Here is a 26,473-nt window from a genome sequence, read left to right as displayed (position 1 = left end):
ATGAATCCAGTCATGATAGTTTCGAAACACGTGATTCATCGGAGAAGGTGATGGAGAGCCACCTCAACATGTTGGATGCCATGTGGACCCGATAACTCATCACGAAGAATACTCCATTTTGATTGATTGTGATGGGAGTATATTCCCAAATTGCATCATCTGGACCAAGGTTCTAACTTTGATCAACTCTTCTGAAATTATCCTTGATCATTTTATTCTTTCCACGTACTTGGGTTCAAGAATTCACCTTCTTGGAATATCTTCCTTGTTGACGACTGTCATTCCTTGAGTCTTTTCCTTTTGACTTTTGATCTTGAATTTCCGAAATTCAAGATGTTGTAAATTCTTCTTCCCACTTGCAATTGAACTTTGGATCCTTGGGGTCTAGAACTAGATTGCCTTGAAGCTTGAATGTCCTCCTCAACGTTTGGAATTGGAATTCTTCCTCCATGAACTTCCTGAGACTAGATTTCTTCTTGAACTTGGATGTCATAAACTAGATCTGCTCATCTTGGACCTCCATGCCTCTTGACATCCTAATGTTGTCTTTGGATTGGATAGATGAATTCTTGCTGTTTTATCATTTTCTAACTTTTTCAAGCCTGGAGAAGGAATTTCTCCATAGTCAAATTTTTGAGTTTCCATGCCTCGAGAATGTTTGGGTGCATTGGGAGCTTGGAAAAGGAATTTCTCCATGCTTAATCAAATTTTTGAGTTTCCATGCCTTGAGAATGCTTGGGCGTTGTTGACGTGTATTTTGTACACAATCATACACAGAATAAAATACCTAAAGGCATCTTATCCTCTCTTGAGAAAATAGTCTCTAACTGCTGAAGATTCGCGTAAAGGATCAGTTAGGTAGACTCCAAGGTTCTTTTTGGTAGGGTCTCTACATGTGGATAAGCTCTTCGTGGTATGATGTGATTTGCTGGAATCACAAGGGGACTTACATTGAACTTCCGATCTGCTTTGCTGGACACAGGCTCTTACTAACTTAGATTTGGAAAAAATGGAAAAAGGATAAGGGCGAAGAGAGGATCTAATCCTAATACTAAGAATGTAGGAGCAATGATTGATCTTTGACAAAACTCTAACTAGATCTTGTTTTGACATCAATGGAACATCTACACAAGACTAGTGCGATCTTCTAAGGGAGCTTTATGATGTTCAAATCATCACCGCAGGCATAGATACCATCCAAGTTGATGCATATCAATGAAGAGGCGACAAATTGAAATTGAGCTTAAGCTGAACGATTCCAGTCGACTACACAAGGCAAGTTTGCAATCAACAAACTGCTAGTAGTATGGATGTACGAATTCCACCATCAATCAATCACATTCCCTCCATTCATTTAATCATCTACCATCTAAGATTGAAGACTCAACAAGAAACCATGCAAATTGCAAGAAAAATGACATATTTCACCATTACTTCAATGAAAATGGAGTTTGTTTACAATCAATGGCAACAATTTCTTGCCTTGTCCTCCTATTCTACTCTAATTGCAATTCTATCAACTATATTCTAACTCTTCCAACTATTTACAACTCTCTCTAATCATCTAAAATTTTTTTTTTACAAAATGAAATGCCTGGGCTTATATAGTGCCCACAATACAATTTGATGGCTTAGATCAATTCAAGATCAATGGCCAAGATTTTACAATGAAAACCCTAATTAGGGTTTGTTACAACCATTACATAACATTTAATGCTTGACCAATGATAAAATTGTATTGCTTGGACACATGTCCCTTCTAGAAAAATCGACCAATGGATAGCCGGGGTAGGTACATCGAAGTTTGTGCCACCTTCCATGAGTTAAGTACATTGAATCTGGACATGCTGAGGTGGACTTCACTGACTGGAGGAGTGATGACTGGGATGCCACCTCATCTGACACTTAAAGCTTGCTAGATATTCAATTTGATGTCGTTGAGAGGCTATCTTTAATTAACTCTTGTTCTAACTCCTTTTGTCCTTGATGTGCAGGATGATGTACCTCGCCTTGGAACGCTGGATTGGAAGAGGTCGCCCTTGTCCTGGCTAAGACCGTCCCGGCGAAGACCGTCCTGGATCCGGCTTGATTTTCCTTGATGAGACCTCCATTTGATGCCTACACAACATTTCAAAATTAGTACCCATGATTTTGCAATACATAACATAAATTAGAGAGCAAATTTTAGGAAACTTAATGATAAGTCCTTTATTAATCATTTCCTAAAAAAGACTGAGCTAAGGAAAAACAAAATTTCAAAATTAAGGCAATGACAATCAAAATTCGAAATTAAAACAAGAGATCTTGCCATACCTTACTTGAGAGCTAACTCTAAAATGCAAAATGAATAAAATCGCCTAGGCAAAATTGACGTAGGATGGTCATCAACGTGATTCTTCTTCAAAATGACAACTTCGCCACCTTTGATATGTCCTTGGCAAGTTCGCTCAAGTGAGATTAAGTTCGCACCACCTTTGGATAGATGTTTCGCCTTGGATAAAACTAGTGCCTTCATTTGTTTTGAAATGAAATTCGCTCCTTCAAACACACTCGCACTCCCTTGATGATGTTTGCGCCTTCCTTGACAAGACCCGCACCTTGAAGATAATTTCGCACTTCTCCCTTTGAGATCGCATGAAAAATGATAATGTGAAAATAATGATTCTCACCTCCCTTTATAGCGCTCATCTCACAATTACCACCTTAGGCCGACTTGATAATTACTAAGGCAAATTTAAAATAAACTTAAAAGGCCGACCTTCAAAAACAAATAAATACCAAGCGCTCCTTTTGATTTTTAATGATTAATTAATAATTAATTAAATGCCTTTATCATTTAAATTGACAAATTCGATTTTTACAAGGCAAAATAATTAATTAACATTAAGCGCAATATTTAAATGCTATTTTTAATAAAATATCGATTTTGTTAGCATTTAAATAAATTAAAAAAATGTGTTTTAAGCGCCAAAATGAAAAAGTGAGAAGATACGTACCTCATCGCCCTAGTCCCTGACTGAGGGACAGGAGCGATCCATCAATTTGATCATAATTCTTGCATTTTGACGTTCAAAGTTCTCATCTCCACGTTGATTTTGCGATGTTTGTTGGGTCCTTCAAGCTTGAATGTCTTTCTTGTGCGAACAAGTGCATCTCATGACCATTATCGCCCTGGTCCCTTGGAGAGGGACAGGACCGATCCTTATGTCCTAGCTCAAATTGGCAAGTTTTTTGATCTTCGTTTTTCGTTCATTGCCTTCCAAAGGACGTCCCTGACCTAGGCTATCTTTGCATTGTCTTGATTTTGTCGGAACATGAGTGTTTTAGTAAAAATCGCCTTGGTCCTTGTCCAAAGGACAGGAGCGATATGAGTTCCTTAGCTTAATTGATAGCATTTGGACGTTCCAAACTTTGATATATCACTTTCAAAAGACGCCTTGGACCTCTTGCGACCTTGGAAAACCTTGACCTCACGTGATTTTTGCATGAATTAGCAAATATATTCAACATCGCTCTGGTCCATTCCTGAGGGACAAGAGCGAACTAGGCATTTTGGGACCCTCGTTGACGTTTCAAAATCTTCAATTTGTCTTCAATGAGTTCATTTTACCTCCTTTCTTGCCTTTGAACGTAAAATTTGCTTGATCTTTGCCCAGATCGTACCTTATGAAGAATTTCGCTCTGGTCCTTCAGTGAGGGACAGGAGCGAATTTGACCCTCTAGGCAAAACTTCATCATTTCCTTGTTTTTGATCAAGTCTGGATGTTCTATCATGCTCATTTCGTCCTTCACCATGCCTTTGATGTCTCGATTCGTCCAAACAAGGTCAGGAATGGCTCAACTAAGCATTTTCGCTCTGGACCCTTGGTGAGGGACACGAGCGATTCGCCTTGGTCCCTTGGAGAGGGACAGGAGCGCTTTTCGCTCTGGACCCTTGGAGAAGGAGACGAGCGAAATTTGACTTTTCGCACTCTTTATCAGGATAATTTTAATGGAATATAACATTTAAGTATAAGTGACATTTCCTTCTATGTTTCTTCTTTCTTATACTTTAAGTTATATTCCATATATACTTTCAGGATGTTTGAGAGTGGTTTCAGACCTCCAAGAGTTATATTGCAAAATCTAGTTTTTGGAGGTTTTTTCAGTTTCCAGACTTAGTCAAATTCAGGATCAGGGCATTCCAGACTTAGCCAAATTTCAGGATCAGGACCTCACTCAAGCCGGACTTGCTTATCCATGTGATCTCCCCGACAACACTTCAAGTTATATTCATTTGATAAAATGTACCTCTTTGGACCTTTTCACATCGTCAAGACGTTAAAATCTTGCAAGGACAAAGCAATATTTGATTTGTAGCTCCAGTCCTTCACTGAGGGACAGGAGCGATTTTTCCCCTGGAGGCATTTCTGTGCTCATGAAAATCTTCAATTTATATTCAATGGAAAGATCTCGCCTTTCTCCATCACTTCCAATTCGTAATTCATCTTGACCCTGCAGGAATAGTAAGATATTTGAAAACGAGCTCCCGTCCTTCACTGAGGGACAGGAGCGATTTTGCTCCTACAGGCCAAAATATCATGATTTTACACATTTTATCACTTCACAAGGCGAAAACAAATCATTTGAAATGCCTAGGATCAAAATTCAAAAAAGTCAAAATTTGGTCAAAAATATTCAATTGGACAAAAAAATCACATTTCATCTTCAACACTTAGACAAATTTAAGCTCTGCATCAACATTCCAATTGAAAATTAGACCATTCTGGCGAATTCATTTCATTCAAAATTTGCATTCTAGAAAAGGAAATTCAAAAAGCTCCCAAAACCGACTGGATTCAAACCAAAACCCTAAAAAGCAAAGCGAAAACGAGCAAAAAACATGGGTCCCCATTTGCAATGGGGCGATGTGTGAAAACGTCACAACAGGCGCACATTAGATGGCATGGAGGAGTTTTCCAACACTTAGTCATATTTTGAGTTTCCATACCTTCTAGAATGCTTAAGTGCATCTTAGGCCTGGAGGAGGAATTTTCAAACACATTGCCAATTTTCATGACTTCATGAATGCTTGGGCGCACTTGGAACGGGAAAGATGAATTTTTAAACACTTCACCATTTTTTATCATTTCCTTCCTACATGAGGTTGGGTGCATTCCAAAGGGATAGGAAGAATTTCCAATGCCTTAGTCAGATTTCAAAGTTTTTATGCCTTTCTGAGACTTGCACCTAGAGCCGGGAAGAAGGAATTTTTCCATACTTAGTCATTTTTACACTTTCCAAGACTCCTGGCATGCTTGAGTGTAATTTGACCCCAAAGAAGGTTTTTTGGATTTTTGGAAAATTCCTCCTCACTTTGGAATTTGTGCCCAAGGAGGTCTTCCTAGCACATTGGAGTGGCAGAGAAGGATTTTTGGATTTTTGGAAAATTCCTCCTCTCCTCAAAATTTGTGCCCAAGGTCTTCTTGGTGCATTGGAGTGGCAAAGAAGGATTTTTGGATTTTTGGAAAATTCCTCTTCTCCTCAAAATTTGTGCCCAAGGTCTTCTTGGTGCATTGGAGTGGCAAAGAAGGATTTTTGGAATTCTTCCTCTCCTTAAAATTTGCACCCAAGGAGGTCTTCTTGGTGCATTGGAGTGGCAGAGAAGGATTTTTCGATTTTTGGAAAATTCCTCCTCTCCTTGGAAGTTGTGCCCAAGAATAGATTTCATCATGCTTAGTGCCCCCAAGGATGATTTCAGACAATTAAATTTGATCACCTACTTGCTCATTTGCTTTTCTGGATTTAGAACTAGATACTCAGGATCTTTCTGCAGTCAATGCTTCGCTCGTTGCTAAGGATAGCCCTTCCAAAAAGAGACTTACTAAAAATGGTAAGTTCTTCCAAACACAAAATTAGGGCAAATGGGGACACAATGAAACTTATTAAAAATAGACATTGCTAGAAATAGTAAGTTTGTCCAAACTCAAAATTAGGCCAAATGGGGCCATAGTGAGACTTACTAAATATAGTGAGTTCTCAAAAAACGCTCAAATTTCACTGGTAGGCCCTTTGAAGGATTCTCTTTTCCACACTTTGGAAGAAATTCCTGCTTCCTACCTTGTACTGACTTTCAAAGCGAAAATTAGAGGCTGAAGAAAAATGTTGTCACTGGGAGAGAATCCTGACACTGCCACAAACAGCCTCCTTGAGTGCAAATAAGACCCTGAAGAGGATTTTGTTCTTAGGGACAAAATCCTATAGATGTATTGAACTGCTTCCTTGGGCACAATTTAGGCATGAAGGAGGAATTTTCCATGAGCACAAATCCACCTCTGTAAAGGATTTTTTCTAGACTCGGCCAAATTTTGGCTATTTCTCTTTCATTTCTTCATATCAGTTCTCAAGGTTATCTTGACACTTAGCCAAATATCCATCATTCCATTTTTTCTGCTAGTGAATTCCTTGTTCTATCATTGCAATCTCTTCCTTGGATAATGATATCATCCACTCAATGAAGTTCTCTTCTCGGCATCCAAAGTCTTGTTCTCGCATCAGTCCTGAAAAGACAAAACAACATTGTAATCTTACAAGTATCAATCAAGCCATAAGTTAACAAATTGAAAGTTCAAAGGATAATCAATAAACACAATGCAGTTAGAAAATACTTTGAAAACCCTAATTCTTGACTTGATGACAACTATCAAGGCTGTATACTCTTTAAAATGCATCCCATACTTAGGCATTTCATCATCTCCAAAGGCTAAAATCCAGACCAACAAAACCTTATAATTCATTCCTTAGGGTTGAGAGATGACACAAACTGCAAAAGACTTGATTTATTTAGCAAAAAGAGGGGGTCCCCATTTGCAATGGGATGATGTGGAAAACGTCACAACATAACGAAGGGGCATCATTCAGGAGAACCAACCCCTCATGAAAGAATAAGAACTCCAAAGATCGTATCTCTTGAGGGAAACATGAGGATATAAAGCAATGATACGAAGAAGTCAAAAAAGTATCGAAGAAGCAAATCATTAGGTATTCGATCAAGAAACGAGCTTTTAGAATTACAAGTAATAAACTATACAATAGGTTTACATATTGTTCAAGCATTTGGTATGATGTATAAATACATGGCACTCTTATCTGATTAATTTGTTATTTGTATTCCGTTTGATAGGAAGTAGGAATATATGCAGATAATCTATTGCTTCTAATATATATATATGCATAAATAATGATGATGAAGATTCCTTTAAAGCTTCTGCCAATCTGCCATCCCATTATGGAGGGGAGAATGTGCATATAAGGAATGCAAGTAGCATAAGGGTCCATTCGTGTTGAGTAACCTTGAGTGGGGCTGGGAGGCCGAATGGCAGGTGTCATTCCATGCTCCTGGGCTTGATGGATAGGCTTGAGGCACCTTGTATGATCTCTCATGGTGCTTCATAATGTGGATGGGTTATTGGGAAAATCCTTAAAGGAATCCCACGTGTACATTATGAATATTATAATAATGATTAGAATTCAATTTTTAACATTGTTGGATTATGTGTTTATTCAGCTTTCATAATGATAACTAACCTGGTTGCAGGCTCTAAATCAAGATAAGTTGACAATTTACATTCCCAAACATAATCCATACCTCGTTTGGGAATTCTAGGGCAAACTGGGAAAAGTCCCAATAGGGGACATTACAAGTGGAATCCACAAGCTTTACCAGATTATAACAGATCTATGTGAAAATAAAAAAAATTTATATCATTTCTATTCAAATTATTGATTCTATTGATTGTGAATAAATCAAACCATACAAGTCCAAAGGTTGAAAAGCATGGAAAAAAAGAAAAAGGGAAAAAAGAGTGGATCGCAGCTGCCCCCTCCATGGAAGAAATCATGGGTCCTACAGGTGATGTCTGCCACCTTTCAAGAGGAAAAGTCTTCACTATGACATGGCACTCACATAAACGTAGCCACCCAGCATATGTTTGAAAACAGAATCGCAGCAACAAGTTTGTTTTGCAGGTTAAACTTCCAAGAAAATCATTTGGTTTTTGTGCCCAACCCACTATCTTAAGTGTGACGTGGAATACAGGCCAGCGATAACAACACCAAAGGAAAAATAAAGGAGCGGTGAAGAAGAATTGTCAGCAGATTGGTGAGGACATGGGACATATTACTGACCCAGCATCTCCATTTACATTTGCCAGCAAACACAAACAAAGGCTGCCACCTCCAATTTGGTCAAAGGAATGACTGTAGGGAAAAACAACAGCGACAGCCAAAATATTAAATTAGTGCAGCAATAACAGGTTCCAGTTATTATTTTAATATGATTTAAATTCAGTAATTTGTTCGTTATTATGCTATGATCAGACCAGTACTTATTATTCTTAAAAAATGCAACAACAAAAAAATATGAAACTTTTACAGGCAGCATTTGTTTTTTAAATTTTACAGACTTAAAATTAAAAAGAAAGGTTATATTTTTGGGATTTCCGGTAAAATTGTGAAAAGGAATATTTTCATTTGATGGAAAAGATAATTGTGATTCCTGCCCTCTCCTACATTCTTTATGTATCATTTCTCACAATAAATAATCCAGTTTTGTAGATTTTCTTGGCCAGCTTTTTTACCTGAAGTTTCTCTGAAATTATGCACATGCTGCAGCCCACTAACAGTGTTAAAAAAACTCAAAAGGGTATTCTAGTGTGAAAGCAGCTAATAATCATCTCCAACATCAACGAAAAGTTTTATCAATCCTCAAGGACAATTTGGCCATGGCTCAGAACAAGATGAAGTAGAGGGTGGATTGTCATCAGAGTGAGTGAGTTTAAAGAAAGTAGATCAGTTTTTTTTCTCAAACATCAGCCTTCTCATGTTTGGGCTCTATTACTAAGCTTGTAGGCTATGATCCAAGATGAAGAAGAAGAAAGAATGGAAGGATTTAATCCAAGATATTGGTGTATTTAGGAGCATCGACAGTAATAAATGTTATTCTATGTTTCATATGTTTCTTATTTGCTTCGATGTAAAAGAACATATAGCCATTTACCTTCTGTGGCTCTTGGTTTGCTTGTGTAGGTTGTTGACTTGGTTGTTTCACTATTTTACTTCTAAATATATAATTTTGTCTTCTTTATTATGGGAAAAGGGAAGCCTTCTATAGTATATCTTATCATGCATCATTTTTTTACTTCATTTGGGGCATCTAGCACAACTAGACGTTAGTTTTCCCAACCTGTGTTAGATTCAATTCTCCATCTTATTAGGCCCTATCAAGTGGGCTTTCAAACACTTACCTGATAACCCCAAGTAGCATGTTAATCACAAAATTTTGTATAAAAGGTTTTTACTTAATATTTGAAGTTATCCACATCATGATCGACAGTAAAGTTAATTTTACTTTTTAGTAAACTGACATCGTAGAAAGTTTGAAAACATGCTCCAGATGGTCAAGTAAAACTATACAGTTGAAACAAGGTATCCTAGAATGCACTCTAGATCTTTTTCTTTACTAGTGGCAGACAGAAAAAAGAAACTGAACGTAGTACACACCATATGTTTGAACCAAACCAACTAAAGGAGAATAATAGTTACACAAAATCCTCCCATTGTCTTAAAGTTAAAGGCAACATACCGGATAACGTGCATGCAAAGGCAGGTCAACTTTCAGTTCAAATTCAAAATTGTTTCCAAACAAAGTAGCAGAATCAACATTTATGGCTGCACGAACTTCCACAATTGACTGATGTGAATGTCGTGCTGGCAACTCCAGATTTGCATCTCCATATACAAAAGCTGCATTAAGTGCTGCCACATAAATACGTGTTAATTTAAGATACAATGCTTTACAATATTCAAAATATATGTACTAAAGCAGATAGACCTCCAACATATCAATTCTAAACCAAACTGTCTTGGAATTTGTCTTTAAACAAATGTGCGATTACTGAATAACGAGTGAATTCAGTAACCTTAATGATTCTGACTCAAAAATACCACAACCACAATCAATTCTCAACAAGCAGAAGATTAGAATAAAAAAAAGTCGCTACTGACTTCAATTTCACATGAAATGCTAAGTATCACTTTTACTTTGGAATGAAAAGAGAGCATCAATAATAACCTAAATACTAAAAATGGCACAGTATCAATTTTGTTTTGGAATGGTCAGGGAGCATCATCAATGACCTAAAATCTGAAACAACTGGCATATAGCTATCTATAATACAAAGTAAAGATATAAATGTCTCAGGGATTAGGGCCTCATTTAATTTTATCCAAAAACAACTAAGATAGGCCCCTACTAGAAAAGAATCCCTCTGCATAAAGAAGTGGCCCCCTGGGACACATCCCTTATGCCAAGACCACATCCCAAACATTCAGGATGTTTCAAATATCAGGAGACAAGTAAGAGAAGTTCTCCACCTTCCTTCCCCTTCTAGTGACCCTTTCCCATCCCCTTTTCGAGACAGTTTTGAAGATATTCCCTTTTTTTGTCCTTCTTTGGGACAGCAATGAGGTATCTCCTTCTCTATTAAAGGATTGTCTACATAAACAAATGTCTGTGCCACTTCAAAACATGGTGTTTCTCCCTTTTCTTTGGTGATATTGATTGCTTATAAAGGCATAAATCTGATTTTGTTAAGTTGTCTAGAGATAAATATTCCTCTTGGACACCATGCACAACTACTTTTGTAGTCAAAATAAAATAATATAAGTTACTCTGTATTTCACAAGCTGCAAAATTAAGGATACTGTTTGTGCCTAACAAAGCTGTGAGCTCGTTGGCTTCTAAAGGCATAGAATTTTCCACATTTCTAAATTAGAAAGAAAATAATAACCAGTTAAATAACTGCAAAAAATAGATGGGTGTGATTTGTATTGCACTGCCTGGATGGTAGCTCTGGATTCATTAGCTACATGTTTCAATATATGATGGATCGGATTACATGGCACACTTTTTATGTTTGCAGAATTATCACTTAACAGATTTTGCCATATACCTCCTCCCAATTTCTCCTACTTTTTCAATAATCAATTTAAATTTTACTAGTTGTTTTATAGTAGTCAGCATTTCACTAAAATGGAAGAATAGGTTTTATCACTAGTAGGTTTTTCCTGCCCTTCCACCTTGATGCTTCTTCTGGGATGCTTCATTGTTCTGTTTCTTAGGTGTATTTACTTTTTTAGTGAGCTCGCATGTTGTAGTTCAGCTTGTTTCTTTTCATTCAAAAAGACTGTTTTCTTGGAAACACGTTCATTTAATTTATATTCCAATGAATAAGTGGGGGGATGATCTACAATGAAAAAATAATTCATCATGTTTGTTGGAGTAAACTAGGAGTTATCCTATTTACTCAAGCTTAAGCTTACTTAGGCATCTTTATTTAATAGTTTTTAGCATGCATTTAATAATTTTGTGTGGTAGTTGACTGTGGTTGTTGTCTACCTACCCTCGCCTATGATTGGGACACATATCATTATCGTGTGTTTTCCTATCTCTCGCCTTTTACTTTATAAGCAAGGCTATTGTACATATTATTGCATCTCAAATCAATTAATCTGCTTGGTGAAATATCTATTTCTCTATTGCGAAGGTTATATTGCAGGTTACAGATTTTGGGTTGGCTGATTTCTCCAACATGGTAGCAGAGTGGTCTTCCGCGTCTCCCTCCGCATCTGAGAGTTTTTCATCAGATTATTTTGAGATCCATTGTTTTAATTTCCAGTCACCAGTCTTCTTTGGTGTCCAACTCTTCCTTCAGATTGACGGGTTTTGTTGCCTTTGTCGGAGGATTATATTGTTGGCGGACTGCTTTGGACTAAGTGCATTTATCAATTTTGGCCCGAGCCCTATCTCGACAGTTTTCAACTGTAGGCGTCTTTGGATGTTTGTGCATTTGGTGCAAGTGCCATGCACTCACCAAGCGCTTAGCACCTTCTTACTATGCAGCACGCTGTTTGTATTGAGTGGCAGTGATTTCATGATCGATTTGCATTATATATCATCAGAGGCCATATTTCTTCTGTACTGGTTCGATTCAGATTCTGGCCAACATCTTTCATTCACTGGTATCACCCATATTGGGAGGTAGTTTCTGCATTGTTCAGTGATCGGCTTATATCAGTTGGTGATTTCATCATTTGGTTCAGCATTTTGTTGAATGCTGGCAAATATTGATGAAATTAAATCAGGGTGACTATTTTTTACACGCCTCTTTCATTCACAGTAGGGATAGATATTACAACCACATTGTGGCTACTGGAATTGGTATAGGGGGATTTTTACACGGAGGCATCATCTCCCTCATAGAGACTCTACGAATTCATATATTTTCAATACCTTTTCATTGGCCAATTTACTATCTTGGGCAGATTTTTGTAATGTTTGTGTGAAATATTGAGGATTAGGGTTTTCATTCCTTCACGCATAGTGGTGGGCCCGTATTGAATAAAAGGGGCTTTAATCCCTTATTTCCCCCGCTTCAATACTTTATAAGCTGCAATGTGTGGGTTCCACTGTAAAACATCTTGAAAAGGGCAGTTCATGTGCCTTGAGGTGGTCAATTGAGGTGGATTGTGAAGACTCTTTGTAGCGCGGAATACCCACCACTTAATCGTGCCATCCTGTCTTCCTCAGCCCAAAAGGCCCCTTTTTTCTCGCTCTAGCTGCCTTAGTGGTCATATGGTGGAGCCAAGTGCCTATTTATAGGCCAGTTTTTTCAAACTTGCACAACTTTTGCAAAAGTTGGCCCTTTTTTGCAAACCAAATAATGACGGAAAGTTTTCTTCGTCAACTTCACAGTGGTTGAGGTATTTTTCAGAGATATTCATGTTTGATGTCGTTTTTAATCTGTTGAAGTTGCATATTGGTTTTACTCTATCTCTTGTGAACAAAGAAATTATTTGTTGCTATTGTGAGGAAAATTGGCTGCATTCTCTTGTTTGGTCATGGATTTGCCTAAGATAGAACTTCTCACTCCATACAATTATCACAAGTGGAAATCTGATATGGAGATTTTGTTGTTGAAATTGCAATTGAAGCATATCGCATTAGGCCAAGGTCCTAAACCCACGGGTGTTGTAGAAAAGAGAAAACGGTTTGAGAGAAGAGATGAAGCTCTTGGCACTCTCATTTGTCCAATTTTCCTAATCTTCGATATCATGTTGCATCTTGTACCCATCCCAATGAAATTTGGACTACCCTAGAGGGTCTCTTTGGAAGCCAGATAAGATGAGAAAATTTCGATTGGAGAATGAACTCATGAGTCTTGATCCTCAACATTTTTGATAATATCCAGGACTTCTTAACCAAGCTCAATTCTCTCATATTGCAATTGTCTAAATGTGGGGTTACAAAAGTTGATGAGTAGTTGATACTTTCTATTCTCTCTAAGCAAGAACCTGATTATTTCGTCTTTGTTTCTGCATTTTATGCTACTATGGATGCTCTAGGTAGTGCACACAAAATGGCTTCTCTTGATGGTTTTGCAGCTCAGCTCACAAGGGAACAAGCAAAGTTGGCACTCATGGGCCAATTGACACCTACAAGGTCTCAAGCACTTCTTGCAAAGGACTCAAATCCAAAGGCTTCAATTGGCAAGGGCAAGAAACAAGACAAGGATTCTAAGTCCAATGAGAGAGCTAAGGATCCTCTTTCACTACCTACTCCTAATTCCAAGTCCTCTTCTCAAGAGGAATCGTCCAAAAAGAAGATCAAATGTGCTTATTGCAAAAGACCAAGACATGATGACCAAAGTTTTATACTAAGAAGATTGATGAACTCTCTCACCTTCTTCAAAAGCATCATATTTCACTGCTATTCTTTTTCTTCGTCATCACAATCGACAGAATCTTCATCTACATGGTCAAAGAATACAAGATTTGGAAAAAGCAAAGCACTCTTGGCTTCCCCTACTCCTTAGAATGGTAGATGGCTTCTTAATTCAAGTGCATCATGTAATGTCCCCTTTTTAGCAATCATGTGGTGATCTGTCGTTAGCCCATCTTGCCATGGTCCCAAGGGCTAACCAGGACTTTGCAGGGATCAGTGAAGAATTTGGCCTAGGCAATTTCAGTTTTAGGCCAATCGAAGGTGTCCTGACAGGGTTTACAAATACTTAATATTTATAGTAAGTCAGTTGTGGCTCAGTGACTGGTAATATGTGAAGCATTTTTGGATGTTAGTATTTTGGTGCATTTAATTCTTCACCAGGATTGCTAATTTAATGAGCCATTAATTAATTGGGCAATTAAATTAAAAGTTCCTAAAGTTAAATTTAAATATTTAACTTTAGTGATCAATTAATGCTGGGACTAATGTTTAAAGGGAAAAATTAAAAGTTCCCTTTCATTTTGGAGACATAAGGGATATTAATATTTTATTACAACATTCTTTTATCCCACATTTATGGTGCTTTGGTAATTGTGCCCAAATGGAGTTATAAATATGAGCTTTTAATGCTGGCTGGGGTATTTGGGAAATGGTGTATCTTGGTATTGGTGATTTCTGGAAGTTAATTCTGGAGATTTTGGGCATTGAGGACGACATCCCTCTTAGCCAGCAATCCCTACACAATTGGAAGATACAGCCTGGGGATTTATGGAGGAAAGGTAAAAATGATTTGCTACAGCTGTGTAATTTTTCCAGTTAAGTTCACAGTAGTTCTGAAGGGGTTCGATTTGAGATTCATTTGTGAGTGTACTGCCTAGCTCATTGCAAAAACCAACGTTTCTGGAGTGCCTAGGCTGTCGTACAGTCCTGATAAACTTTGGTGTGGAGGTCGAACTGGTTGTGTTAAGAGTGCAGTATATGTTCCAAGATGGGTACAGAAGTACCGAACAGCTCAGTATAGCCTACAGCAGCGTCGTACTTGTATGAGCAGCTTGCTAAGTGGCCGTGCAAGTTTGTGGACTGGTAATCATTATTCATTTAGCGTTGGAGCTCAATATTGAAGCTGTTCGAAATTGGCAGAGGGCGTTGAACATATAAGTCGCAGTCCTCACAGAACAAACACATAGCGGGCCATAGTGTTGTTAGTGTTCACTGTATCCAGGTCATAACTGCAGTTATCCAAGTCGTGCAATTCACTGAAGGAGTATTAGGAAAAGTGGCAAGGAAAATGGAAGAAGAGTGTCGCCCAGCATGCACCTGGAAAGCCATCCAAAGCTTGGCTGGGTCGTGTTAAGTGTTAAGTGTGCAAGTGAAGCATTGTATTCGCCTAATCATGTTGAAGGCAGGATTACAAGCACTTCAATATTTCACATAAAAGCAACACTTCAATGCTTAATTCTTAAAAGCCATTTGATAAATGAAGATTCCTTTCATAGTCTTAGCAGTCCTAATTATGTTTTTGCAATGACTTGATACAACAGACTTGCTGCTTGTCATCATAACTAAGCTACGCTTTTGCAAGACTTTGGACTTACTACTATAGACTTGTTGTCACCATGACTAGCTGTCTGAGTGTTTTGTACAGTTATTGTGAAAATTGGAGAGATTCTAGAAGATTTATTATCCTAAAGCATAAAAATTGACCAATATTTATAGCAATTGCACCAGCATATGTGATATGAATGAATCTGCTGGGAAAAATATGTACACATCATTATGGTCCACCTCACCAAAAGACATCATTATGTACACATCATTATGGTACACCCCGACAAAAGACATCAATCAAAATAATAATGTTTGCAAAAATGAGGAATGTAACTTTGGATATCACACATAATGGAAAAACTATTTAGAAATATAGCACAAACAAATCAACAAAAATAAGCAAAAGAAATGGGAGGTTCAGCAATAAACATGAGGATATTAAACTTGATACTCACCACCACGATTTACAAGGCGTTGTAGTTCAAAAGGATCAACAAATATGCCAGATTGAAGCCTCTCCATCATAACTATTTCACAAAATTGATGAGGCAGTGCACTAGAAGGTTGCGAGTGATACTTAAATTTCATGAATGAACTCAGATGGCGATGGGCACCTTTTCCAATTAGCACACGCTGAAGATCAATCATTTCTAACTCTGAAGAGAGATCTGTATAACACTCTTTAACTATATTTGCATTTGCGGAAGGAGAATCTGACTTGTCTGAATCTATCATATTTGCATTTGCTGAATGTGACTCCTGGGAGCCTATTTCGCAGTAGGTGATAAATAAACCTTGTCTTTCCTCATGATTTATCAATAAGCTAAACTGCTTGGTCTGTATTTACATTCAGATAGAAACATCAGAATTCTATACACAGATCTGTGCAATAAAAAGTATGTTCTATACATTTATGGTAAGTAATAGAAAACACAAGATCAGACAAATATAAGAAAATAAAGACTAGCTGGGTTTCAAAGAAACAGAAATCAACAGACCCAAACTATATGAATGTATGCCCTTCAAATTTCAGCAAATTCTCCAAATATTATGGTTTACAAGTTATCACAAAGTCCTGCACAATTGATTTGCAGAAAAACTTTCAAATACACATGCCCTTTAGTTTCCCATCAAGAGAAACGAACAGAACCATCCATACAACAATAAACATAACATTATGACAACAAAGAATAAAAGTAAATATTTATGCAACTAAAAATACTCTAAAAGATAAAATGCACAAAATACCTGCTATTCAGTTCATCCTTAAAGTTCACCTAAAAATTATTCCTCGGTGAAAAAAAATTCCAATTCACTAAAATCTATTTTGCTTATCCTCATGAGTTAGAATAGTTCATTTGTTCCCATACATGAAAATCTTTGAAGCGGGATTATCTCAGACCTAATGCAATCATGTATCAACCAAAAATATTTAATTTTAACAATTGATTTTCTTGCAGGTATTATGTTTCCTGGTTGTATTATAATAAAGTGTGGTGGGCTTGGAGCACTACATTTGCATCTATCTGTTGAGGAAAATATTTAATTTTAACAATTGTTTTTCTTGCAGGTATTATGTTTCCTGGTTGTATTATAATAAGGTGTGGTGGGTTAGCAGCACTACATTTGCATCTATCTAGTCAGGCTTCATATATATCAACTGCAGGCACAGACATCTGTATATCATGTCGCATTTCTTCGTAGATGCATAACTGGAGTTGCAGTTTGGAACATAAGCTTTAAAAGGCATTCTTCACACTCCTGTAAAATTTAATGAATATCTATTCACCGCATTTATGTTTCTCATCATACAGACCTTAACTAGATATAACTTTGTTTTTTGTACTTGCAGTAAACTTTTGAATCTCATGCCTATTCCTAAGGTTTCTTATTTCAATTTTCGTCCTAAGAGGCATCATGTATGAAACTGCATTGCATTTGAAGTCTCCTAGCTCAATGTACATCACTAAAGGTAAATTTGTACATTACCACTGAACCAACATGCTACATGAGGTGATGCACCCAATTCCAGGGACGGTTGAAGATCAAATTATTTAATATTGGAACCATTGAAATTTATTGCATTCCCCTAGGTCAGTATACTATGTTTCAAGAAGGCTCGTATCATTTTGCATCCATCTATATAAAGGAGAGTCCGATATCATTTGAGAACAGGGCAGAAATGATAGGGACAGGTAGCGCAGAAGGAAAGGAAATTAGAAGAAAATTCTAGACAGGGCCAGAATAAATATTAGAAGATGAAGCACAAAATTGAGTTTCTGAATTTTGAAAGACATTAATTGATCTATTGTGTAATCAAATGGTTGAGGCCTAGCCTGTTCCAAACTCGCTATATCTTCTTTGCAATTGCACTTGCTGAGTAATAAATCAAATCGTCATTTTCATTTGCTATTTGTATGTGTTTATTAGACCTGTGTGGTTAGATAGTCCTTAATTGTACTCTTCAATCACATCTGCATCATCATTCACCACAAAGTAAAGCTTGTTTAACCATAATACAAAATGTGCAACAAATATCTTATTCAAATGATACAATAAACATAACTTAGAAATATCGGTTTTCCACAATCCATAATGTTACTGTGCACTGTTTCTGGATTTCAATTGTATGTTTTTATTTGCATCAACGTTTCGGATCACACTCTGTGATCCATCATCAGGATGTTAGAGAGCTCAGGAGTAGAAAAATGAATTGTTGCAGACCAAAGGAGAATATAAAGAGGGGGAAGAAAGGTTGGGGGTTTTGGGAAGGAGAAGGGTTAGGTGACACATCACACAAAGTGCCAACAGGGACTGACACCAAAATAAAGAATAAAAATAATCAAGCCAATGAAAAGAATAAGCCAAATAGAACCAGTAAATTAAGAAATGAGGATACTTCATATATCAAAAAACAAAGACTAAATTAATATGAAAAGCCAAGAACAATAAAAATTTAAAATTAAAAAGAAAGAAGAGAATGCAAGAAAATAAACCCACATGTTAAAAGAAAGATAAATGAAGAGAAGAAAATGGAATGAGAAAAACAATATTAACTATAATGCTTACTGAAAATGATAAATTGAGGATAAATCCAAGCAAAATAAGAGGAGGAAATTAAACGAGATCTAAGAAAATAAAATAAGAAAGATCCTAGAAAAATGCAAGAAGAGAGAATGAAAGAGAAAAATAATAAAAATAAAAATAAACAAAAGAAAAGTAAAATACAAAATAAAGGAAACAAAAGAACACAAATATAATATAAATTAATAGAACAAAAGAAAATAAATGGTACATATTAATATAATTTATGTAGAAACTTACATAAATTATATTAATATACAGCAAATAAATGTAATTAAAGTAGTAAATTATATAAGAGTTAGTATAATGTACAAATTATATTATTATGTACCATTAATGGTACATATTAATATAAGAAAATTCCAAAATGGTACAATTTATTAATTAAATTATATTAATAAATGAAAATTAGTATAATTTAACTAAGAATATTAATGGAACATATTAATATCAATTGTATATTAATATAATTTATGTTGTAAACTATATAAATTATATTAATATGCACTTTTAATATGTTCTATTAAAATGATGAATAAACAATAAAGGAAATGGAAACAAAGAAAAACAAAAGAAATAATGAATAACAAACTTATATTAAATTATATTAATTTACAGATTCATTAAATTATAATTAATATTCATTAATGGTGCCTATTAATGAATTTGTAAATTAGTAAAATTTAATAAGAATATTAATGGAACATATTAATATAATTTATGTCATAAATTATATTAATATACACTATTAATATGTTCTATTAATAAGTTGAATAGACTAAAGGAAATTGAAAAACAAAGACCCAAAGAAATAAACGAGGAAAATAAACAAGGAGAAAAAACAGGGAAAATAAAAAATTAAAAGGAGATCAAGACAACTCAACTGAAGAGAAACCAAAAAAAAAAAAAAGGAAAAGGACAAGTTGGGGGAAGGGGGTGAGGAGATGGAGGAAGGGGGGTTAAGAAAAGGAAGAAAGAGGAAAAGGAAGAAGAACTAGACCCATAAGGGCAAAGAAACAAGAAGAGAGAGGAGGGGAGAGCGAACAAGAATGAAGGGAAAGGCTAAGAAGAGAGAGGGAGAGGTCAAGGGTTGGAGGGTTGCCAAGAGTGACTTAGATTATAACCCTCATCACGGTTTAGGTTAGAGGGGTGGTTGGTGATTTCTATGGCTTCCAAGAGTTTGCGCTTGAAGAAGTTGTCCTCTTTAACCAAGATTTGCATGTTTCATAGACATATGTGATGCTTGGTGGAGAAGGAATGATCAGCAAGAGCCGATTTAAAGACATGGTCATGCTTAATATCGACAATGTACTCTTTGATTCTTGTGTTGAAAGAGGGCCCGTTTCACCTATGTAAGGAGCACAACAATAACAAACAACCTTGTAGACTCCTGAGTCAAGAAAAATGTCCCTCAAGTCCTTGAGGGAGGGGGTTTGAAGCTTGATAGTGGAGAGGGGTTTGAAGGCATATCAAAGGCCATCAACATAGGGTAAGGTAGTGTTGACGTGTATTCTGTACACAATCAAACACAGAATAAAATACCCAAGGGTACCTTATCCTCTCTTGAATAAAGCCTCTGATTGCTGAAGATGTCGCAAAAAGGATCAATCAAGATGACTCCAAGGTTCTTCGATGTAGGGTCTCTACGTGTGGATAAGCACCAGTGGTCGTTGTGAATGCGGTTTCATCAAGGGGCCTTACGTTTTCCGAGTTGTAGGAACAGAATTTCCTAAAACTAACAAGTTCAAAAAAGATCAAAAGATAGGGTTTGCAAGAGATGAATTCTAATCTAATCCTAAGAATGACTCAATGTAGGCTAGACTTGGTAAGATTCTACCAATTTCAATATTGCCAAGGAATAACAACTCTACTGAAATTGATGCGATCTTCTAAGGTGACTAATGATCTTCCAATTCATCAAGAATCATAGACACTACCATGAAGGTACATATCAATAGTTCAATAATGATTGAAGGTTTAAGCAATCCAAATATCTCCAGTTGACCACACAAGGCGTTCTTACAATCAGTAAGAAGCTAGTGGTTTGGAACGTGAATCTCACCAAAGATCAAGCCCAAAGCTTAGTCCTTCAAACTTAAATACTTCTTCGACTGAGAATGATTCAAGAAAATAAACAACCATGAAGATAGCCACAAGAATTGCAATAAAACACCATAACTTCAATATTTTATTGATCTCAAAGCCAAAATAGACAACAATTGTTTGAAATTCTTTCTTCAAAGCTCAATCTTGCCACAAAATAACTTTCTTCTCTCTAAAATCTGATTTCTAATCTCTCATCTAATATCTAATATCTTCTTTCTAATTACAAAATGAAAATGAGTGAGGGTATATATAGCATCTCAATTACAATGAACGGCCTAGATCAAAAGAAGATCAATGGCTAAGATTTTGACACCTAAACCCTAATTAGGGTTTGTTACAAAAAGTCCCCTTTTTATTGAACAATATTAAATGCATAGCCAAATATTAATTGGCACAAAAATCTAGGAAACATAGACCAATGATAATTAAGGTGCCACATCATCTACAACAACCTCTCTTCTAGAACCTTATTCCCTTTCCAATGCTCTTTCTTAGCATATGCAATGAATCTAGACACAATTCCTTCAATCTCAGCAATAGGAATCTCGGGAAGATTCCTCATTCGTTCCTCCAAGTGGATAACCTGATCAAAGGCCTTGCGAAGAGCCGCATCCCATCCAGGTTCGAGTTCTTTGATTTTCTCAATCAGGAGCATAGTAGCAAACATTTGATCCCTTTGCTCATCTGTGATAACATTCTCATCTTTGCAAAAGATGACCTTGACCTTTTCTTCCAACTCTTGAAGATCCACATCTGTCTCAACTTCAATCCTCCTGCCAAGAATAGTACATAACACCTCAAACACCTTGTCCTGAATTGGATGGATGACTTCTTCAACTTGATTGCATTTGGTGCTGATGTCTTCGAAAAGAACTTCCTTCATCTGGAGTAGAGTTGACCACTGGAGTAAATTATGAGCTCCTCCATCCATTATCTTTTCTTGTGCTAGGATCTTCCTTGGTGTTTGCCTGATTACTTGTAGAACAAGAATGATAACATCTCTAGTGTGGGCAAAGGCGGCTACTGTTATCATTAGGTTGTGGATGATCTCAAGCACCTGGATAGCTCGATGGATTGTCTGCATCATTCTTGTTGCAAATTCAATGGCAACTATGTGGGATTTGTCAATCCAAGATCTCATAAGTTGAACCAAGCTCTTGACTCTCTCTGCCTCACCAACTGATTCAAGGGGAAGTGCTTGTACAAGAGACACTGCTGGATCCTGACGTCCCAAGGGCTGATTGAGATGGCTAAAGTAGCCTCTCCAAGCATCAACCTCTCACTCAAGCTTTCTATTATTTTCCATTTCTTCCTTAAGTTTTTCTTTAAGTGCCTCAAATGAATCGGTTGCCTCATCCATTGCTTGCTCGGAGCTGAGTGGACCAAGCTCAAATGTTTCTACATCATATTCTTCTGCAAGGATCTCACCTTCATATTTGTCCACTGCAGGTGTAGCTATCTGCAACTTCCTGGATCCTGCCTCATCTCTGATCATCTTGGTCATCTTAGTGGCCTTCCTTTTCTCCGTTCCTTCCTGAGAATTTCGTACAAGGCTTTCTAAGTCAATCACACTATCTTCATCCTCGATCACAATCACTCTTGTTAGTCTCTCCTTCAACCAATCTGGAATGGCAGACCTTGTCTCTCTAACTTGTATCTCTTTAGGCAATGGCTCTTATTCTCGGAGAGGAGATGTCACTTCATCATCATTCCTGTCTTCGTGTATCTCATTGACTTGGAGAGATTGACTTGATGAACGTTGAGATGCCTGCCCTTCCTCGTGTTTATCATTCTGTACTATTGATTCCATAGATTCCTCGACTTCAGGTACCTTCTTTTCTTGTCCTACAACTTGACTCGTCCATTTTTCATGTCGAGAAGATGTACCGGATGAGCGATCTCGATTGGCCTCTTGCTTCTTCTTGGAGGGTTCCCTTTTCTCAGGTCTTTCTTTCCTCTTCGCGCCTCTAGGATGAGGATTGCCTTCACTTGCGCTTCTGGGATGAGGATTGCCTTCGCTTGCGCTTCTAGGATGAGGATTGCCTTCGCTTGCGCTTGCTCCTCCTTCTCCCGGCCTTTCCTCCAAAGTAAAAGTCATTGGTATGTTCTATTCTCTCAACTTTTGATGTTGCACATCTACCCATCTGCGAGTACATGACAAAACTGGGGCCATCAAAGCTTTTAAGTCCAAAACCTCGGGCTCGTTCCAATCTATCTTCACTGCCTTGTCCTCTCTCTCATAGGATGACTGGAGATGTCAGCCACTGTCCTGAGCTTGATCGGCCACTCTGTAAACTTTGCATCTCCTGATGAAATCTAAAAGCAATCTGGAATGCATCTTTCTTTTTACTTCTAGATCACTTGAGAGATTCATCCAAAAGTCCTCTACCTGACATTCATGCCTGTACTTTCTACCGTCTCTTCTATATACCCATAAGGATCAAAATTCTCCCTCAAGGCAAAGAATGAAAATGAATATAAGGCCAACTCCCTTTCTGCATCATCCAAGGCCAGAGCATTAGGACATACCTCAACAGAATTCCCTAGTATGATAGGCACAGGAATTCCATTTCCATGCCTGTGTCTGAATGCCTTCGCATAAGCCGCCAACTGCCTAGTCACCTCAAGTAGCACTATCCTGTCTGTCGGATATCTTGGCAACATATAGGGAGGTGAAGGACACCCATGAACTCTAATATATGTAAACTTTTGGAATTGGATGAACCAAGCACCATACCTCTTTACAAGCTCTTGTGCATCTTGAGATAGCCGATTGTGAATCCCGCCTTGCAATATCCTGGTGATGTTCATCGTGAAGGTATCATTGACTAACTTGTAGTCACTTCCAGGTGGATGATGTAGATGAATATAAGAGTCACAAACTCTGACTTCCCCAGGTCCTCTTCCGATCACTCCTCTGTGAGGTAGTCCTGCATATTCGAAACTCCTGATCAAGGCATATATGATGTACGAGCTCATGTGGAATGATTTGGTAGCCTTCAGTCTCCTTAACTGCACGTCCAAACAATGGCTAATAATTCTAGCCCAATGAATTGTTCCTTTTCCTTGAACTATTACCTGGATGAAGTAGAACATCCACTTCTCAAAATAGAAGGCCTCAGGAGCCCCTGTAACTCGATTGAGTAAAGTTATCAAATCTTTGTATTCCTCCTGGAAGTCGATCCTATGTGGTGTGTTGGGAATCTTGCTCAAGCGAGGACGACTTTTGAGTAACCAATTCTTATTGATGATGCTCAAGCAAGTGTCTGGATCATCTTCATACATGGACTTGGCTCCTTCTAAGCTTTTGTAAATCATATCTTTATGTTCTGGAAGATGGAGAGCCTCACTTATAGCCTCTTCTGAAAGGTAAGCCAAAGTGTTCCCTTCCTTGGACACGATCGATCTTGATTGTGGGTCATAATGGCGAGCACACTCGATCATCAGCTCATGGCACTGGACTGCTGGAGGGAAACCGGCCGCCTTGATGATGCCACTTTCAATTATTCTCTTTGCGACAGGTGATGGCTTTCCAATGTAAGGGACCTCTCGAAACTTCTTCATACTGAAGTTTCCCAAGTTGGTATCTCCAATGTTGCTCCACTTTGACACGATCTTGGTCTCCAATTCTTCATTCCTCTGATCTTCCTTCATGAGAGCTGGACGACTAGTGGATGTTCCTGCCTTTGGGGTCGCCATCTTGACACCTACACAACATTTTATAATGAGCAATATATTTTACAACGTGGAAATATAGAGTAGAAAGGAAGATTTAAGCTTTTAATTAGGAAACTTCATGATAAATCTTTGAGTTATCATTTCCTAATTAACTATGCAATTTCAAAAAAACTTGAAGTTCACAATTCAAAATTTCAACACTGGGACAAGGATGATCACGCCATACCTCCACCTGAGAATTAATTCTAGGAAATGATGGAAAAAATAGGAGAATTTGCTAGGTGAAAGATAGATCGAAGTCCTCCCTTTAGCAAAATGTACTTCCTCTAGTCTTCAACACTTAAGGAAAATTTGCTCCAAATAAGCCAGCTTTCGCACTTCTTCTTTGCTTTTCCAAATCGCACTTGAAACAATGAGTGAATGATTTGAAAACATGCCCCAAATATATAGAGCGCTCACCATTTCATTTTCCATAGGCCAACTTGGTAAAATAGAACCCAAAATAAACAAAAATTAATAAAAGAAGAAGGCCGACTTGTCAAAATATTAAAATGATACCTTAAGCGCTCTATCTTTTAATTTTAATTTAATAATAATTAATTTCAAATGCCTCAATTAATTAAAAAAAAACCGATTTTCTAAGGCTCAAATTAATTATTAAATACCCATGCACCTTTATTAAATGGCAATTTAATTAAAAATTTTAAAATATTTCGAAGTTTTTAGCAAACCTGGCATCTAATGCGATTTGGAGGATATTAACGCCCAAGCATGGTAAAAAAAATAAAGAATATCAATAACCTCGCTTTGGTCCCTTGGAGAGGGACAGGAGCGCTCTTGCATTTTAAACCTTGTATTCCTTACTTTCATGTTCAAAACCTCATCCTTGGCGTCCAAAATGGCATTGTTATTTGGAACTTTGAGTTTAATTCATTCGATCTTTAGAAGGAGTGTGCCTTAGGACATTTTCGCCCTGGTCCCTTGGAGAGGGACAGGAGCGATTTTCTACTTTTGTCCTTGATCTTTATCTTTTAAATTGCCAATTCATGTTGTGGGGGTAAGCAATGATCCCCATTGTTCATTCTATGCATGCTTAACTCGTTTCCTCAAGGCAAAATAGGCTCTCCCAAGATTTTCGCCCTGGTCCTCCAGTGAAGGACAGGAGTAATTTTTGCAATTGAGCCTAGGATTGTCAATTTTTGGAAGCAATTCCTTGTTCACCATTTTTAAAAGGGCATTTCTCATCTTACACCATCTTGCCTTGATGTGATTTTGGAGGGAAATTGTTGATTTTATAAAAATCGCCCTAGTCCCTTGGTGAAGGACAAGAGCGTTCTTTAATTCATTGTACAAACTCTTGATCACATCAACCTCCAATTACCTTCAAAGCATAAAACATCATTCCCCACTCCTCCTTGAGTCTTGGAAACAAAAAAAACATTTCAAAATGTTAGGCAAATAGGCATATGTGGGGATTTCGCCCTGGTCCCTTGGTGAGGGACAGGAGCACTTTAGCCAATTGTCATTGAAATTTGTGGTCCTTGTAACTCCATTCCATCCTGAAGCACTTTAAGTATCATTCTAAACTTGTACCTTGGCCTGGATTCGTCCCGATTTGGAGAAAAGAGATAGTCTTTTAGGTTTTTCGCCTTGGTCCCCTGAAGATGGACAGGAGTGATTTTGCAATTATGAGCTTACCTGTGCTTTGCTAGCCTTCGAAATTACCTTCAATGGACCAACCACGCCTTCTTTCATTCATTTCAAACACGAAACTTGCCTTACCTTTGCAAGAAATTTGCCTTTTTAGAAAATCGCTCTGGTCCCTTGAAGATGGACAGAAGCGATTATTGTCCTTTGGGTTGATTCTTTTCACTTTTTATCTCGAAATTCCTTTGCTAGGGAAGATATCATCCTGTTACAAGCTATGAACAAGAGTTCAAGTCCGAGAAAGGTCTTAAAAGGTATGTACAAAGAAAATCGCTCTGGTCCTTCAGGGAGGGACAAGGGCGAACTTATCTTTTTTAGACAAAAGCTCCATCATTTCATTGCATTTAATTAAGCCTAGATGCTCTAACATGTGTAATTCATCTCTCACCATGCTCTTGACGTTTCAATTTGATCAATCAAGGCTAAAAATGACTCAAATAAGCCTTTTCGCCTTGGTCCTTGAGGGAGGGACAGGAGCGAATTTATCTTAATCCTTCAAATTCCATCATTTTCAAACCTTCAAACTCC

General features: G+C 37.3%; 1 protein-coding gene across 4 annotated transcripts in view; it reads right to left on the bottom strand.

Moving 5' to 3' along the window:
• Positions 1–26,473, bottom strand: part of LOC131859817 (uncharacterized) — a 144,722-nt gene that overhangs the window by 43,125 nt on the left and 75,124 nt on the right. For all 4 annotated transcript variants that reach the window (XM_059213946.1, XM_059213948.1, XM_059213947.1 and 1 more), the window contains 2 exons: positions 15,826–16,207; positions 9,623–9,795 (listed from right to left, as the gene is read on the bottom strand). In XM_059213946.1, the coding sequence (XP_059069929.1) occupies positions 9,623–9,795; positions 15,826–16,207 (555 nt within the window). The remainder of the gene's footprint in view (positions 1–9,622; positions 9,796–15,825; positions 16,208–26,473) is intronic.

Source organism: Cryptomeria japonica, chromosome 11, assembly GCF_030272615.1.
Source record: "Cryptomeria japonica chromosome 11, Sugi_1.0, whole genome shotgun sequence".
Classification (NCBI taxonomy): Eukaryota; Viridiplantae; Streptophyta; class Pinopsida; order Cupressales; family Cupressaceae; genus Cryptomeria; species Cryptomeria japonica.
This window is presented reverse-complemented; position numbering and strand designations above follow the sequence as displayed.